General features: G+C 43.6%; 1 protein-coding gene across 1 annotated transcript in view; it reads right to left on the minus strand.

Moving 5' to 3' along the window:
• The window catches only part of pla2r1 (phospholipase A2 receptor 1), a 31,731-nt gene extending 16,213 nt beyond the window's left edge, over positions 1-15,518 (minus strand). The window contains exons 1-20 of the mRNA XM_079496621.1: positions 15,308-15,518; positions 13,876-14,256; positions 13,494-13,667; positions 13,233-13,397; positions 12,797-12,910; positions 12,509-12,658; positions 11,773-11,961; positions 11,402-11,559; positions 10,675-10,785; positions 9,154-9,266; positions 8,746-8,915; positions 7,552-7,754; positions 6,717-6,862; positions 6,156-6,240; positions 5,782-5,917; positions 5,295-5,330; positions 4,953-5,113; positions 1,869-1,939; positions 1,500-1,600; positions 586-722 (exon numbers count right to left, since the gene is read on the minus strand). Of these exons, the coding sequence (XP_079352747.1) occupies positions 586-722; positions 1,500-1,600; positions 1,869-1,939; positions 4,953-5,113; positions 5,295-5,330; positions 5,782-5,917; positions 6,156-6,240; positions 6,717-6,862; positions 7,552-7,754; positions 8,746-8,915; positions 9,154-9,266; positions 10,675-10,785; positions 11,402-11,559; positions 11,773-11,961; positions 12,509-12,658; positions 12,797-12,910; positions 13,233-13,397; positions 13,494-13,667; positions 13,876-14,256; positions 15,308-15,437 (2,931 nt within the window). The 5' untranslated portion in view covers positions 15,438-15,518. The remainder of the gene's footprint in view (positions 1-585; positions 723-1,499; positions 1,601-1,868; positions 1,940-4,952; positions 5,114-5,294; positions 5,331-5,781; positions 5,918-6,155; positions 6,241-6,716; positions 6,863-7,551; positions 7,755-8,745; positions 8,916-9,153; positions 9,267-10,674; positions 10,786-11,401; positions 11,560-11,772; positions 11,962-12,508; positions 12,659-12,796; positions 12,911-13,232; positions 13,398-13,493; positions 13,668-13,875; positions 14,257-15,307) is intronic.
• Between the last annotated feature and the right edge of the window lie 50 nt (positions 15,519-15,568).

Genomic DNA, 15,568 nt, shown 5'->3' on the forward strand with positions numbered 1-15,568 from the left:
TAATACAATGCAATGATCTATATTGCAATGTTTGTTTCATTATTATTATTATTTTCTTCATTGCTACAATGAATACTGAGTCAAAGACAAGGCATAAATCGTGATATAAAAATATTTGAGTCATTGAATGTGTGTGTGTGTGTGGGGGGGGGGGGGGGGGGCACACGGCGTAATCTTGTAATTACATTCAAATCTCAGTCTTACAAAATTGCTGATTTTTATTTTATTTTATTAGCATTACAGTATATTTTGCATAGAAAATTGTGCACATAATGACTGTATGTAATGCTAGAACTGGTCAGTACTGCGTCAGTAATGTGAACTAAAATCAGCACTAATATAGTTTAACTGACATGCGTCAGGTGGAATTCTATAACCAAACTATCACACCTTCTGATAGTTCTGCTTGAAGATTCTGTCAGTGATAATGCAGATGTATTTCAGTCTCAACATAGGCTGTGGTGTATCACAGACTGTCAGCATGTACTGCTTTGGTTTAATTGACATGATAAAACAAAAGTATTTGAGGCTGGGTTATTTATCTGACAGCCCTAGTGTGCATAGTGTGTGTGTGCATATGTGAACCTTGTGTCCAAAGTACAGCCATCTGTCCGGACATCCTCCAATGTAGTGTGGTTCTCGGGGCGTCTCCACCACAGAGATGGTCCTCCTCTTGCACACATATCCATGAAGTTCACTACACTCACCCATGGACCACTTCCCTGCAGAAGAACAGACCAGGGACACAAGGCTCAACATCCACGTAAAGTAATCCTGAGTGTTCATTTCACCACTTTAACACTACATCTTCAAGCTCACAAACCGTCGCAAATGCAACTCTTTGTGAGCTTGTATAGCTGCAATTTTCACAGAATGTTTGCCACCAGAATAACACTAGAAAAACTAGGATTCAGATGTGGCTATTCTTTTCATTGCCTATTCTACTGTTGGTCCTGCAGATGTGCCAGTTCTATTTTGGGAGCAGAAGAAGAAGACTTTGTGTCGAAACGTTAATTATAATAAAGCCTTGACTGGGAGCTTTTTACTAAATCAGTGTGCAGAATGCAGACTTTTACTCTCCACAATCATAATATTAATCTCCACATCATAACTCATAACGCATGTGTGCCCTATGAATAGAAGCAGGAGGTCTCTCCACAATTTAAATAATCATAACTCGCTGAATTCCTAGCTGATAGTCATGTTTAGTTTGTTTACTAATGTCTGTAGTTAGGTCATGATATGATATAGGATACTTGGTTAAATTGAAAATATGAGTTTCATACTAGAACACCTTAATATAGATGGCATATTTCTTGCACTGGAATTATTGACAAGCTGCCCTGCCCATATGGTGCAGGCATCAACGTACGCATATTATGCCTACTGCCTAGGATTGCACACTTTAAGTCATCCATTTTACAAATGGATGAATACGCTGACGGTTTTACTGTGTACAATACAATGATGCTAATGTGCATTTTTGTGTTCATATTTACCTGATACCGAGGACATGGTAACACATACGTTATGCTTCACATGTCCACCATAGCGCTCCTCTGCCCAGCTCTGAAAGTCCAGCTCTGTCTTATCGCTCCAGCTGCCAATAACACACACACACACACACACACACACACACACACACACACACACACACACACACACACACACACACACACACACACACACACACACACACACACACACACACACACACACAGAGACAGACAGACAGACAGACAGACAGACAGACAGACAGACAGACAGACAGACAGACACACTTTAATTGAGTGTCATGATGTACATACCGTACCTCCCTTATTTATATAAGTGATATGGCAACAGGAAATATGATCCAAGACACACACCTGACCTCTTCCCTTGGCAGGTCTAGGTCAATGGACAGTCCAATCCACCAGTTTGTTGGGCCCGTGGAAAGCTGGAGAGAATAACAGGAGAAATAAAGTAAACTTGCTCACAAATTACCCCCTTCAAGTGCACTGGGCTGTAAGATGGGCTTTTCAGGGCCTCTCATGCCTGGAGAGGCCTTTCAGGTCCACTTATCGGCCCGTGACTCTCCTCCTTCATGATCTGTTTCATTCTGACCTAAGGGCTCCATTTTCATCGCCGATGTTACCCGTGACGCGGCCCGCAAGTCAGCCGCTGCCTGAAAATTTCGAGTATAGGAGCTTGCTCTGTCCCTTAATGGTATTTTGGTCCAGCGTCACCCGCTATCTATTATGCCGACACCGGTATTTGCGCCTAAAGGCGCTCACTTGTGCGTGCAGCACAAGTGAGACTTCAAGGCAGCAACACATCACTCTTCCATGGGCTATAGACCGTAAGGCTATATGAAGCAATATAGCACTGGGCATATGGGCATAACGGGCAACAGATAAGGGATCTCTTAAAGGCAATGGCATGTGGCACGGTGATTGGTTTAATTATTGTAACGCCCAAACGATGCATAATCTATGCATAATGTAACGGGTAACGGAGGTGTTTTAAGGATTTAGACAGGTATTAAACCAAAATACCAACTTTAGTGGGGGAACACCCCTTCCCCACTGCGAAAACCCCAAATAGTGTATTTAGAATGCTCAAACGAAAATGGAGCCCTAAGAGTCCAGAGCTGTTGCCTTCCCTATACCCTGTATACGGTGTGTACTCCAGTACCATGTATCTACATGACTTGTGCTTCGTTAGCTAATGCTTATGCAGAAAGTATATCCTGTATGTACTGCATATATACTGTATATATATATATACACACACACGTACACACGCACCCACCTACACACACACACACACACACACACACACACACACACACACACACACACACACACACACACACACACGCCTACTATTGCCTCATCATTTTGTTATTAAACCCCCCTGACGTTTCACATTTTGTTTTAAAATGCAAATTTTGGTCATGGGTGGTATGGCTGACTTGATAGTTGATACTGTAGTGTAGGGGATATTTCTCATGTTATTATTAATGTTGTTATTTGTACGTTATTAATGTATTAACACATCTTGTGGGAAAAGAGACAATGAGAGCGACTATTGGGGGACTAACTATTAGGGCATTTGAACACTGATGCCTGCCACAATGTCACAATGTGGGACAGGGTCTCCACTTGTGGGTCGCCTGAAAACTCTTGGAAATGAGGGACTGTCCCACGCAAAGGGGGACATCTGGTCACCCTATCACACACACACACACACACACACACACACACACACACACACACACACACACACACACACACACACACACACACACACACACACACACACACACACACACACACACACACACACACACACACACACACACACACACACAGTGTATATACGGTACAGTAGTCAGTGTGGCTAGATAGGGAGGGAAATAGCAAACTTTTGCCATCTGCAGGCTGCATAAAACAATTATTGAGTCCTTCATTTCAAATCAGTTAAAGCTTCAACTTCCATGAAAGAGTTTACAGCAAAACATTGCATTTGAGCGAGAAATAGACGAAGCAGTAGCAGAAAATGGATTTTGATTAACTCACTTTCCGACTGTGTTGCAGCTGGGAAGACGAATACTTTCATTACCAAGCAAGGAAATACGAGTCGTTTTGTTGTGTTTTGGGTCAATGTATTAATTAATGTATTAAGTAGCCGTGTAATAAGTGGGATAATGTATGGCTGAGTTGTCATTGTGTATAGATAAATCACCGACAGGCTGATTAACCACCGCCGCGACAATTACATAATAGGAGCATATTCTGCAGCACCATATGACGGCTTGGATGAACATTGTATTAAACAACGGCCAGCTATTTATTGGAGCACCACTCAAAGAAGAAGAAACTGGTTCACTCACACGGTACCCAAAGTGTTTAACAAGTAAGCTGGATAGGCAACAGCCTCCATTTTGGAAACACGCTGTCAATTTATAATTTGAAACAGTATAGTTAGACATTGTGCAACATTTCACACTAACAACAATAACAGCCTTACAAACCCATATGAACCTCTGTTCTGTTTCCTACAGCCTTACAAACCCATATGAACCTCTGTTCTGTTTCCTACAGCCTTACAAACTCATATGAACTTCTGTTCTGTTTCCTACAGCCTTACAATCCCATATGAACTTCTGTTCTGTTTCCTACAGCCTTACAATCCCATATGAACTTCTGTTCTGTTTCCTACAGCCTTACAAACCCATATGAACTTCTGTTCTGTTTCCTACAGCCTTACAAACCCATATGAACTTCTGTTCTGTTTCCTACAGCCTTACAAACCCATATGAACTTCTGTTCTGTTTCCTACAGCCTTACAAACCCATATGAACTTCTGTTCTGTTTCCTACAGCCTTACAAACCCATATGAACTTCTGAACTACTCCAGGCCAAATACAGTATTAGACAACAGGAACTACTCCACAAATACAGTATAAGACAACAGGAACTACTCCGGGCCAAATAAAAAAGCCACAAAACAGTGAGAGAACAAAACAATCTAGTTACTATGATGAGAAGAAGAAAGAAACTACTGGGGGAAATTATCTACCATGATCAGAGGCAAAAAATATTTTTTTGGGGGGGTTTTTTCACTTTAAAATAACTAAACGCACTATGGCGCTTGTTTGTTGTGTGTAGTCATTCACTTAATACTGGCTATGAGCCTGGAATGGCATATTTCAGACTATTGAAACTTTGTTGTTGCAACATTGCAGACAGTTTCAGGTCATTGCTACTCTTGTTGCAATATCACAGGCAGCTTCAGGTTGTTGTTGCAATCTACTTGACAGATGCTATTTTCAGTTTTTTGGGAAAGAAATCGAGGATCCTAGATTTTTTTCCCCCCAAAAAACTGAAAATGGATGTTTACGTGCAGCCTATATGGGTCACGGAAACAACGATCTATAATAATATGAGCAATATAGATATACAGACCCTTGCCATGCGCTCTTTGACAAAATGCAACTCTTCTCTGGAGTGAATAGACAGCAGGTGGGCTCCCATCATCTGACAAGCAAGGGAGACAGCGTTCCAGCCAAAGAGCTGCTTGGCTATCAGGTATTCTGCCCCACGGTAAAACACCCAGGGCTCGCTTTCTGGAGGAGAAAAAAAAGAGAATGAAATAAATACCACACAACTAATAACTAAACAACTTTTCAATTAGCAAATTTAAAAATGTAATTAAAACTAAAAAAGAAATGTATAAGGTTTCTCTTTGTTTGTTTGTGGAAAGCAATGCATTGTCATTGAACAGAAAAATTAAAACATTTAACTTACGCTCTGTGTACCAATACGGCTTTATCAGTTCATCACCTAAAAGATAAAGACAAATGATTCGAATGATGAACAACATGTGTTTGTTATCGTTTTAGTAAAAAGGTCTGAAGAGCAGATGACAGCTTCCTGTTCTCAACTTTTAGAAGGTGGAATTACCATAGAGTATATAAAGGATAGAGACCGAACTGGAGCACTAGCCCCGCCCCCAAGCTATTCATTTCGATGAAGTTGCTCAGTGGCGTTTTGAAGCACCCGGAAGACTGCCGGAAGTACCTCCTCCGGACCTCAAATTTGAGGTCCGGGGTGACGTATGGGTGACGTAGGGAGTGATGGTCCTACGTGTCCGTGCACGGGTCCGCCTGCAGTCCTTCCTCTTACCACTAGGGCCCAGAGCTTCAACGTTGGAGCGTCTCACTGGCCCCTTGGGAATTACAGACTAACTACAGAATTAGAGTTGTCCAGTGTGAGAGCCCAGTGGCCACAGTACCTTTGGAAGTGATGCAGATCCACTCATGCTTGGTATCACAGGGCTGAGGCTGAAGGGCATTTGTCAGGTCACTGTACACTGCACAATTCCGCCTTTCATCCTCATCATTCTTATCCTCTATGAAGGTCGACACTACCTGCACACACACACACACACACACACACACACACACACACACACACACACACACACACACACACACACACACACACACAGTCACATACACACACACACACACACACACACACACACACACACACATACATACACACACACGAGAAAGCAAAGGTACATGGGTTAATGTGTTTGCACTAACGAACAGACTGGATCGATGTTGTCATTTGTCTTTAGAGAGTTATGATCAGAATACTTACAGGTGTGCCATCGGACCATTGCCAAGCCCCAGCCTGCTCGGGGGCTCTCTTGTTTAGTCCCATCCAGAACCAGCGGCCCTCTGTTCTACAGAGGAAATAAGTAGATGGATCACAAGACAATCCGACCGAGAGCACAACTTATGTTGGAAGCAAATTACAACAAGTTGTTCCTGAAGCTACTGACAACTAAATTGATATTGACATACAACAAACCCACAACCTATTTACAGTTAGTCCAGTGGTTCTCAATGTGGAGGGATCATTGAGGGGGTTCCAGAAGAAATTGTTATTATCAGTAGCATACAAATTATTTAACAACCTATTTAACCCTATTTTATTCTTAGGCTATTCAAAAATAGACAACCTACAAGGTCACAACAAGTCACACTGTGAGCGTATAGATATTTTCGAAAAAAAATTGAAACATCATGAAATATTTAAAAACATCATGTAAATTGGGGTTTGAGGCAAAATACACATTATTTTGGGAAAATGTTTAGGAACCACTGCTGTAGTCACACCAGACAGTGTTGCTAACAAGGCTCGATTAGCAGTACCAACCCTTCGAACATGGTGCCGAGGAGCCGCTTCACAAACACCTGCTCCTTGTAGTTGTGGAAACTGGCCAACTGGGCTCCCAGGGCCTGGCAGAAGAAGTCAGCCTCCACCCAGGAGCGCTTCATCAGAACCTTTTCATCATGGAACACCTACAAGAGTGTCAACGCATGCTGTCAACTTGACGTCTGTATACTGTAGGCCTCTTCAGACACTCCTCAGACTGTCATTTAGTTCTAGTCTAGTACAGGTGCATGATTATGGCTAAAATTATCATACTGATTATTTTACTTAATATTTCAACTCCCAATTTAAATATTTCACAGTTTTGTGTCAATTTTCAGAACCACTTAAACCGTATACAGTATACTGTTGATTGGGGTCCCCGAAGACTCAATACTTCATGACCCCCTCCTTTTTCTCTCTAGCCTCTACACCAACTCTCTTCATAAAAAATAGCCCAATATGTGCCTATTCGGTGCAACAGCTGACAAAATACAGTAACATGTTCCATTTAATAATTAAGTTCCATGATTACATAATTATGATACACAAAATCACAAATTTATATTATTTTCATTTAACTGTGCAGCTATATAATATAGTTTCCATTTAATGTGCCAGTTACCAGCTTTTAATGAGCACAATATTCTGGAAACACTAATACAAGCAGCACGTTGCATTGCAAAAGCCAAAGACCTTTGAAGATTTTCACCAATAACGACATGCCCAAAATAGCATACTGCATAGCGATGTCGCCAAAAAAGTCAAATAATGGCCAATATATGGGCCAAACTGATATATCAGTCTGGCTCTAATGTCAGAGACAATCAGACATGACCTTGTAACAGTGGAACAGTCCCGATGCAGTCTCCCAGCCAGGAGGACAGGGGACATCAAAGTGGCGCTCTGGCCGCTGGACACCCTGGTAGCTGCTGATGCTCTGCTTACAAACTGATAAGGCCTTGTGGGTTTGGCAGTCTTTCACCTCCCAGTGGCCCAATGCCAGGCCACCGGTCATAGCAACGCATCCACCAGCACTGACTGGGTGATGCAGAGTGGAGAGATGAAAAGCCCAGGGACACAGAGAGCGAGAGTAACAAAGGTTAAAGGTGACGTGACAAGACAGAATTGAGGAATTGGTTCAGATATTATATAACACGAATACCTTGCATACAGCAACAGGTAAATCTCCAACCTCCCCCTTATTTGGGCCAGTGGTTCCCAAACATTTTCATGTCAAGGACCCCCAAGATTAGCCTGGCTAATAAGCCAGACTAATATCACACAACACTGTCGCGGTATATTAGTCTGGGCTGGCTCCACTTGGATTTAATTTCCCGGGGGGCGGGTTCAAACATTTTCTCTTCGACGCAATTGGTCAGAGCTACTGTCAGTCAAAGGTCTCAAGCATTGAACGTCACTGTACCAAAGCCCGCCCATATTGCATACCGTGTCCCGATTGGCCCGACCTGTTCTCGGTTGTAGGAAAGAGGCGTGCTACTGAGCCTCGCCAGACCCTAATCCGCTGGCAGGCAAAAAAAGATTTGCCAACGGCTGATTCGGTCTGGTTTATTAACCAGGCTACCCCAAGATGTCTATTAGACTGCACCACAGTGGACCACCATTTTCAAAAGACTTTATGCTAGAGACCCCACAGGAGAAGCTTTTTGTTGTTGTTTTAGTTCAGAAATCGACAACTGTCTCTATACCGACACCGTATATGTTGGGAGATAACAGTGGAGAGTAAAAAAGAAAAATCTAAGAAATTCCATAAATTAGAAAAACAAATGTTTAAGAAGTAGTGAAAATAGGTTGGTTTGGAAAATTGTTTGGTTTCATTAGTTTGGGTCCCGGGCAAACGTCTAATTTCTCTTTTGGGTCTCTGTCTAAAAGGTTTGGGAGCCACTGCTGTACATTCTCTCACTGGGCTAACTTCTAGCCCATGACATTCTAGTTCAATTTAATTATTATTATTCCCTTGAACGTCCTCAATGACCCTTGGCGGTCTTTGAGAACCATTGTTTTAGACTACCTGGCTGGTGCTTGTTCCAGTTGGTGTAGGTGACAGGTGGAGATGAGCCATTGGACGCTAGCCAGCTGTATTCCCCCGCCCTTTCCTGGTCCTGGAAGGCAATCCAGTAATTCAGACTAGAGTTGGCCCCGCGCTCATTCAACAGACTGTTAACAAATGTCTGCTCAAACCTGCCGGTGAGAGGAGAGGACATGAGATGGGTTGGAGTGAGCTGAACAGGAATCGATCATATAAGAGAACAGGTTAACATGTTACCGCTAATTCCTAATGGCTTCCCATGCTTAAAATAGCACACCTACAAGCTCACAACGTGACGCATATATGCTGTTTTCAGCACGCGACACCGCCATATGACAAAAAGCATGAATCAGGCTTAACTCCACTGTGTCAATAGGTCAATTATCCAACCTGTTTTCCAGTGTGAGGAGAGGAGCCATGCAGTAATATCCGTCCGCGGCGTCACTGAAGCTCTGCTCGTGACTGGTCACCATGTAGCAGGAGAGACCGTGGCGCTTCCAGCCCTGCGACACATTGGAAGACATTCCAGGCTGTGTTTGTGCAACAAAGATAGATAAACACTATGCAGTAAGATCCTCAGTGGTCATTTAACTCCCCAGTTCCATTTGTACACTCTCTGGAGTAAAATGAACACTCTTGGGAAGGACTTCAAGCACACATGCCTGCATGTGTGTGTGTGCGTGTGTGTGCGACTGTGCGTGCATGTGTGATTGTGTGTGTGCACGTGCGCGAGTTTGTGTTGGGAGGGTGGGATGGGGGCACTTATTGGTAATGGCATGTTTTCACAAGTGGTGTCCATTTTGTCCATGTTTTACACACCCCCACCCCCACCCCAACATACACACACTTGGGGGCCTGAGGCCACGGCAGTGCTCAGTTGCTCACATGAAGACGGAATGCTCTCTATTTAACACAAAAAAATATTCTGTGTGCTGGCTAATCAGTTTGGTCATTTGTCAATCACAAGATCTTACAACACTGAATAGCCAACCATACACTACAGAACACGTAGGACCTATTATCTAAAGTGTTACACTATCTCTGCTCCTTCTTCTTTGAAGCATGTTGGTTATATGACATTTGTTTCCCATTTGTTTACACAGTTCTTTGCATAGTTATTGAACTCCATCTCTGCTGTACTTGTCAAAGACTTTTGAACATTATTCACAATCACAAATCCTCCAACCCCAGGGGGTCATTTCTCATCCTATGCTCCAGAGAATTATCAAGCAGCCCTGACTGAGTCAAGCGTTCTTGTAAACAGACTCGTGGAGCGACATGAATGCCAGACAATACGTCAGCAGAGCGGTGAATCAGCTCTTTGTGTTTCTGGAGGGATAAGAGCCAAACACGCCCCAGGACTTGAACCCTCGATGACACATCCTCCCCTGTTGCATGATGGGACAGTGATTTAGAGTTAAGACCTATTCTGATCACTCAGGCCGATTCATGCCCCCCTTATGACACTAAAGTAAAAACATAATCTACATGGGAATACAGTATCTGGTTGTGTTAAAAAATATGGCTTAAGTCTTCAAGTCTATTAATAATGTACTAAAATGTGCTGTAAATGTTACAGGTGTAAAAGTGTGTGAGAGTGGGTGAAATTATTTTCGAATAGCTGTGTGTGTGTGTGTGTGTGTGTGTGTGTGTGTGTGTGTGTGTGTGTGTGTGTGTGTGTGTGTGTGTGTGTGCGTGTGTGCATGCGTGCGTGCGTGCGTGCGTGCGTGCGTGCGTGCGTGCGTGCGTGCGTGCGTGCGTGCGTGCGTGCGTACGTGCGTGCGTGCGTGCGTGCGTGCGTGCGTGCGTGCGTGCATGCGTGCGTGCGTGTGTGTGTGTGTGTGCGTGCATGTGTGTGTCAGAGAGACAGTTGAAGAGGGACATAGAGTGAGTGTGTATTTATATTCCTACCTCAGGACAACCCTCATCCAATGAGCCAGTGTGAGGAAGAGGCATCTGGCTTTCTCTCCTACATACAGCAGGCAGTTTGTCATCACACGATGTTAATAGCCAGTTACCACCCTATGAACAATCATACATGTTAATGTAGGTTTGTGAAAGCGTCTCCTTTCCCCCTTTTCCCTTCAGAGCTGCCCAGATGTTCGTCTTGTTTGTTCGTTTTTTTCTCCAAAGAAAAAGAAAATTCCCATGTTCTCAACATTGAGAACATGGGAAATATATCTTTATATATATATATATATATATATATATATATATATATATATATATATGATTGTAATGTACTTGATCTCATGATGTAGTTGTTCATTATGCTTGTACACGATGACCAAAATAAAAACATAATTTAAAAAAAAAGAACAATCATACATGTTAATTTCAGAGGCACAATACGTGATGAAGAACTCCCAAGGTCGAAACATGTTGGTAGTAGCCTTTTACAGTAAGTACATAAAGGCTCTTTTTTACTCTGTTGTTTTTGCAAATGTGCATAAAGGTTAGCCCATAACCTGGCTAATTCCATATTAATCTGTTAATCTGTTAATATAGGAATGTTTCTCTATAGTCTTATATTGGGTCTTGTTTTTAAATGTCTACACATTTTTTTTAAAGACCAACATGGGATTCACAAAAGCTTCAAGGCTTTCAAGATCGTTTTCCATGGACGTTGCGTTCATACCTTGCTTTCTGCTTTGGCACAAAGTGGGATATCGGCGGAGTCGTAAGGAGGGTGGTATTGATGCCACAGTGTGAGAGTAACAGCAGATTTATCAGACCATGATACAGCGTATCCCTGCTTCCTCAAACCGATCCATACTGCTGGACTCTCACCAGAGACTACAGTGAATGGAATGGATAAGTGCACGCACGCACACACACACACACACACACACACACACACACACACACACACACACACACACACACACACACACACACACACACACACACACACACACACACACACACACATACGTAAGTAAAGTAAAATAGTCATCCCAGTTTAAAGACAGTAGAATTTGATGTAGTCAATACAATAATGTGCCTTACAGTTAGCCAAGATACTGAGCAGCAGTTCCACCTCAGAAAGTGAGTGGAGGCTGGTCAGATTGGCCCCTTGAGAGCCACAAGCTTGGGACGAATCTTCCCAGTTCCTCGCTTCTGCCAGCAGCTGGTAGCAGAAACCATTATGTGGAAGCCAGCCCTCCGCACACATGGTAGGGTAATATTGCCAGTTTTCTAGAGGAGAAGAGAAGAGAAGAGAAGAGAAGAGAAGAGAAGAGAAGAGAAGAGAAGAGAAGAGAAGAGAAGAGAAGAGAAGAGAAGAGAAGAGAAGAGAAGAGAAGAAGTCAGAAAACCACAAAACAACAAACCAGATAGAGCAAAGCATATTTTCCCATCATGTGTCTGTGTTGGAGTCAACAGTCCTGCCCTGTGTTGGCAAAGGTCAGAAGTTCACTCACCAGGAGCAGTACAGCTGTTGAGGTCTAGATGTACAGTGGCTAAAAAGGTTTTTCCTTAGACTCTAAATGGAGATTCACACTTCAAACTTCTGAATAAAAAAAAGCTTTACTTTGTTTCTTTGTGGGGCACATTTCCAAGCAGGAATGTGCATACCAAGATAACCACTCCTCTTTGTATGAAAGTATGGATTTCCTTCACCTCAGTCTAAATCACGTAAACCAAAGTCAGAGACTGCAATGTGTGTATGCATGTGCATGTGTGATGCATGTGTTTGCATCTCCAGGCTGTGTGCTGTGCATAGATGTGTGCATGTTCTTCTCACCCAGGGGCTCAGCTCTCCTGGTGTCATTGGGTGTCTTCTTGCAGATGTACGGCAAAGCAGACTCGCAGGAGAGGCTCTGCCAGTGGCCTTCAGATGCAGAGTTGTATACTCCACACTGTCTGTTGTCCTGCAGAGGGCTAGCAGAGAGCCCTAAGAAGGGGACAACAGCACAGTGGCCTCATGTTCGAGAGCAACGTTTTGATTCCAGCTGTTTGAAATCTGAAATCTGGATAAACTCAAATTAAATCATGCTTATCCCTTTGCCCAGAGCAGACCGAGACACAGTACCTGCAGTGAAGTTGACCATGACTAGAGGTGCTCCATCAGACCAGTGCCATCCCCCACCATCCTTCAGGTGATTCATTCCTATCCACACCATGACCCCAACGTCAGCCAGGCGATCTAACAGATGGCAGACAGTGTACGGTGCGATTTTGAGTCAGTGGTGAAACGAATCTAATCGCAGGGAGCAGGAAGTCTGGTAATGATTAAGCTTTTTATTTTATTTCCTTAAAAAGGAAAGGAGTGAGCGAGCGAAAGAGTCATATAGAGGCAGGGAGGTGAAAAAGAGAAAGAGAAGGGACATTATCTCATTAATAGGTGGTATATACGTTTATGTGTATTGTACGTGCATTGCATGAGATTTACACAGTAAAAGTTTTAATGTAACTGTTGGTAATTTAACTGTTGCTTGCTTGTGTTCTGGTAGTTATGTGATGCCTACCTCTGATGTACCTGTGCTCTGCCAGGCTGGTGATGCTGAGCAGGTTGCCACCCTGGGCTTGGCACGATGATAATGCTTGACCCCAGGTAAGAATGGTATACAAGTTGAACTGGTAACAGGCATGCAGCTCCTGGTTTGTGGTCCAGAACGTCTCACAGTTGGAATCTAGAGGGCCAGCCATGTGTTAAAAGGACAGGGGACGGTAGAATGATGTCCATATTCACCAGTGTGCGCGAGCATGCGTGTGTCTGCACGCTGTACCTTGAATCGGACAGAAGCCCCATCGTTCGGCTTCGTCATAGCGGGTGGTGGTGGCACACCAGTGCCGGTGATCTTCGCGTCCCTCCGTTGTGCATTCAGAGTACCACTTGTTGTTGTATTTAAAAGGCAGGGCGCATGGCATGCCCTGACCATTCCCAGACAAAGTGTGGATATCTGTACGGACACAGCAAAGCAATGTTAAAAATTAAAACAATTCACAGTACTAATCACAGCGAAGCGGCCATTTTGCTGCTCTGTCATACCCCCCACGACCCCCCTCCCATGCCCCCCAAAATGACAAAAGAGCAAAAAGTGTGACTATTAAGCGTAGTCACACTTTTTGCTCTTTTCTTCAGGATACTTTAACCTCACATCCACCTACCCTCATATGGGTGCGAACAGGGCCCCTCCCCAGGGGTGCCGTACCGCCTCCACTGGTGGTACGAGTTCCTCTTCACCACCACTAGACGGCCGGCCACAGCCAGCTTCATCTGGGACGCCCCATACAAACTATTCCCACTGCAGCGCCACCACAATGTGCGGAGGGACATGTCGCACTCGAACGTGCCCAGTGGCTGAGTGGCGTCGGTGGCATTGAAGCCCAGGCACATGCTGGTGCCAAGGTTGAAGAGACGGTGCCGGGAGACCCACTTCCACAGCATGCGGCGCGTGGGTCGCTCGCAGTTCTCCAGCACCAGGTTGGAGCGGTCCACGGCGACGCAGCGCTTCAGCTGCGAGCTCTCCAGGATGAAGAGACCCTTCCCTGGATATGGAGGGGTTAAAGATTAAATGAAAAGATAATTTATGCAAAAGTCAAGCTGGATAAATCAATGGGGGTGATATGTAGCCTTGCGTAGCCAGCCTTCATCTGCCTTTGCAATGCATATTGCCCCTATTAGTATCGCTACGGCTACACTATGCCAGGCTAGGTGATATGTGTAGATAGATATGTGTATTAGTGTTAGCAGAGGGTATGGATAAACAATGTCTGGGTTGGATATGAAAGGCCCTTTTTTAAACCACAGATTCAGGTCACCATATCACCTATATATCACATATCAGTGAGCCTTTCAGAACAGCACAGAAAGATATGGCCCTTGTGTTCAATACCTCTATGCTAAAATGGAGTAATAATCTGAACAGATGAAACCCTGGGGGGTGCTTTCTGCTTTGTGTTCTAGGGTGAAAAGGGGCAATGGTGCAACTGGATATGCTATCAAAACAAAGGACACAGCCTATATAAATAAACCGCCATACAATGTATTGAACAAAACCGTCAAAAAGGTCCTAACGGCTTCCGTTATGTAACCCATGCATGCCCAAGGGAAGATGAGGATGTATAGCCTATAGTCACGCCTTCAGTATTACATTAATTGATATTGTCTGATTTACAAGTTGAAACCGACATGGAAATGGACTATTCCCAATAGAATATAACGTGGTGTGGTTGCATTTTAGAGTGCGTTTCTTTATCATGGATGATGGATTATCTCTATTAAATTAGTTAGTTCATCTAGTTTGTTTAAAGGCAATAACAAGTGTCAATTATACTGAAAAGAATTGCGAAACAGTATATAGTTCGTGACTTTATAGCAACTTCAGCTCCTAAAATAAGTTCATGAATTCTTCTTGTTCACAAGGGAAAATGCAGTGGGGGAAACTGCCGTTTTATTACCACGGATTATTTTTTAAACTGAGATTTGTGTCGTGTCTATAGACTCAGTTCAGTTTGCAATATGTGCCGACCACGTTTTCAGTAAAATAGAAATCACAAAAACAGAAATGCAGTTTACAGTACGGGCCGAATGACTTACTGTAGAATTCCGAGAGCTGGTTCTTCTCCAGAACATCATCATCCTCGTCATTAGCAGAGACCAACAACACGGCACAAATAGTTGCAACAACTGAGACACATTCGATGCAACGAGGCAATTGTATTCTCATTTCGACGACAAGATGCAAGTTTTGACTGCAAATGTCCGTACATACCGAGATCCTCAGAGGAGCTTTCGGGTTGTTTTTCTCATAGAAACTTTCCGCAAGTTTAGAGGCAATCGCAACGTCACTGCTGGCTG

The sequence above is a fragment of the Electrona antarctica genome (genome assembly GCF_951216825.1).
Source record: "Electrona antarctica genome assembly, chromosome: 3".
Taxonomy (NCBI): domain Eukaryota; kingdom Metazoa; phylum Chordata; class Actinopteri; order Myctophiformes; family Myctophidae; genus Electrona; species Electrona antarctica.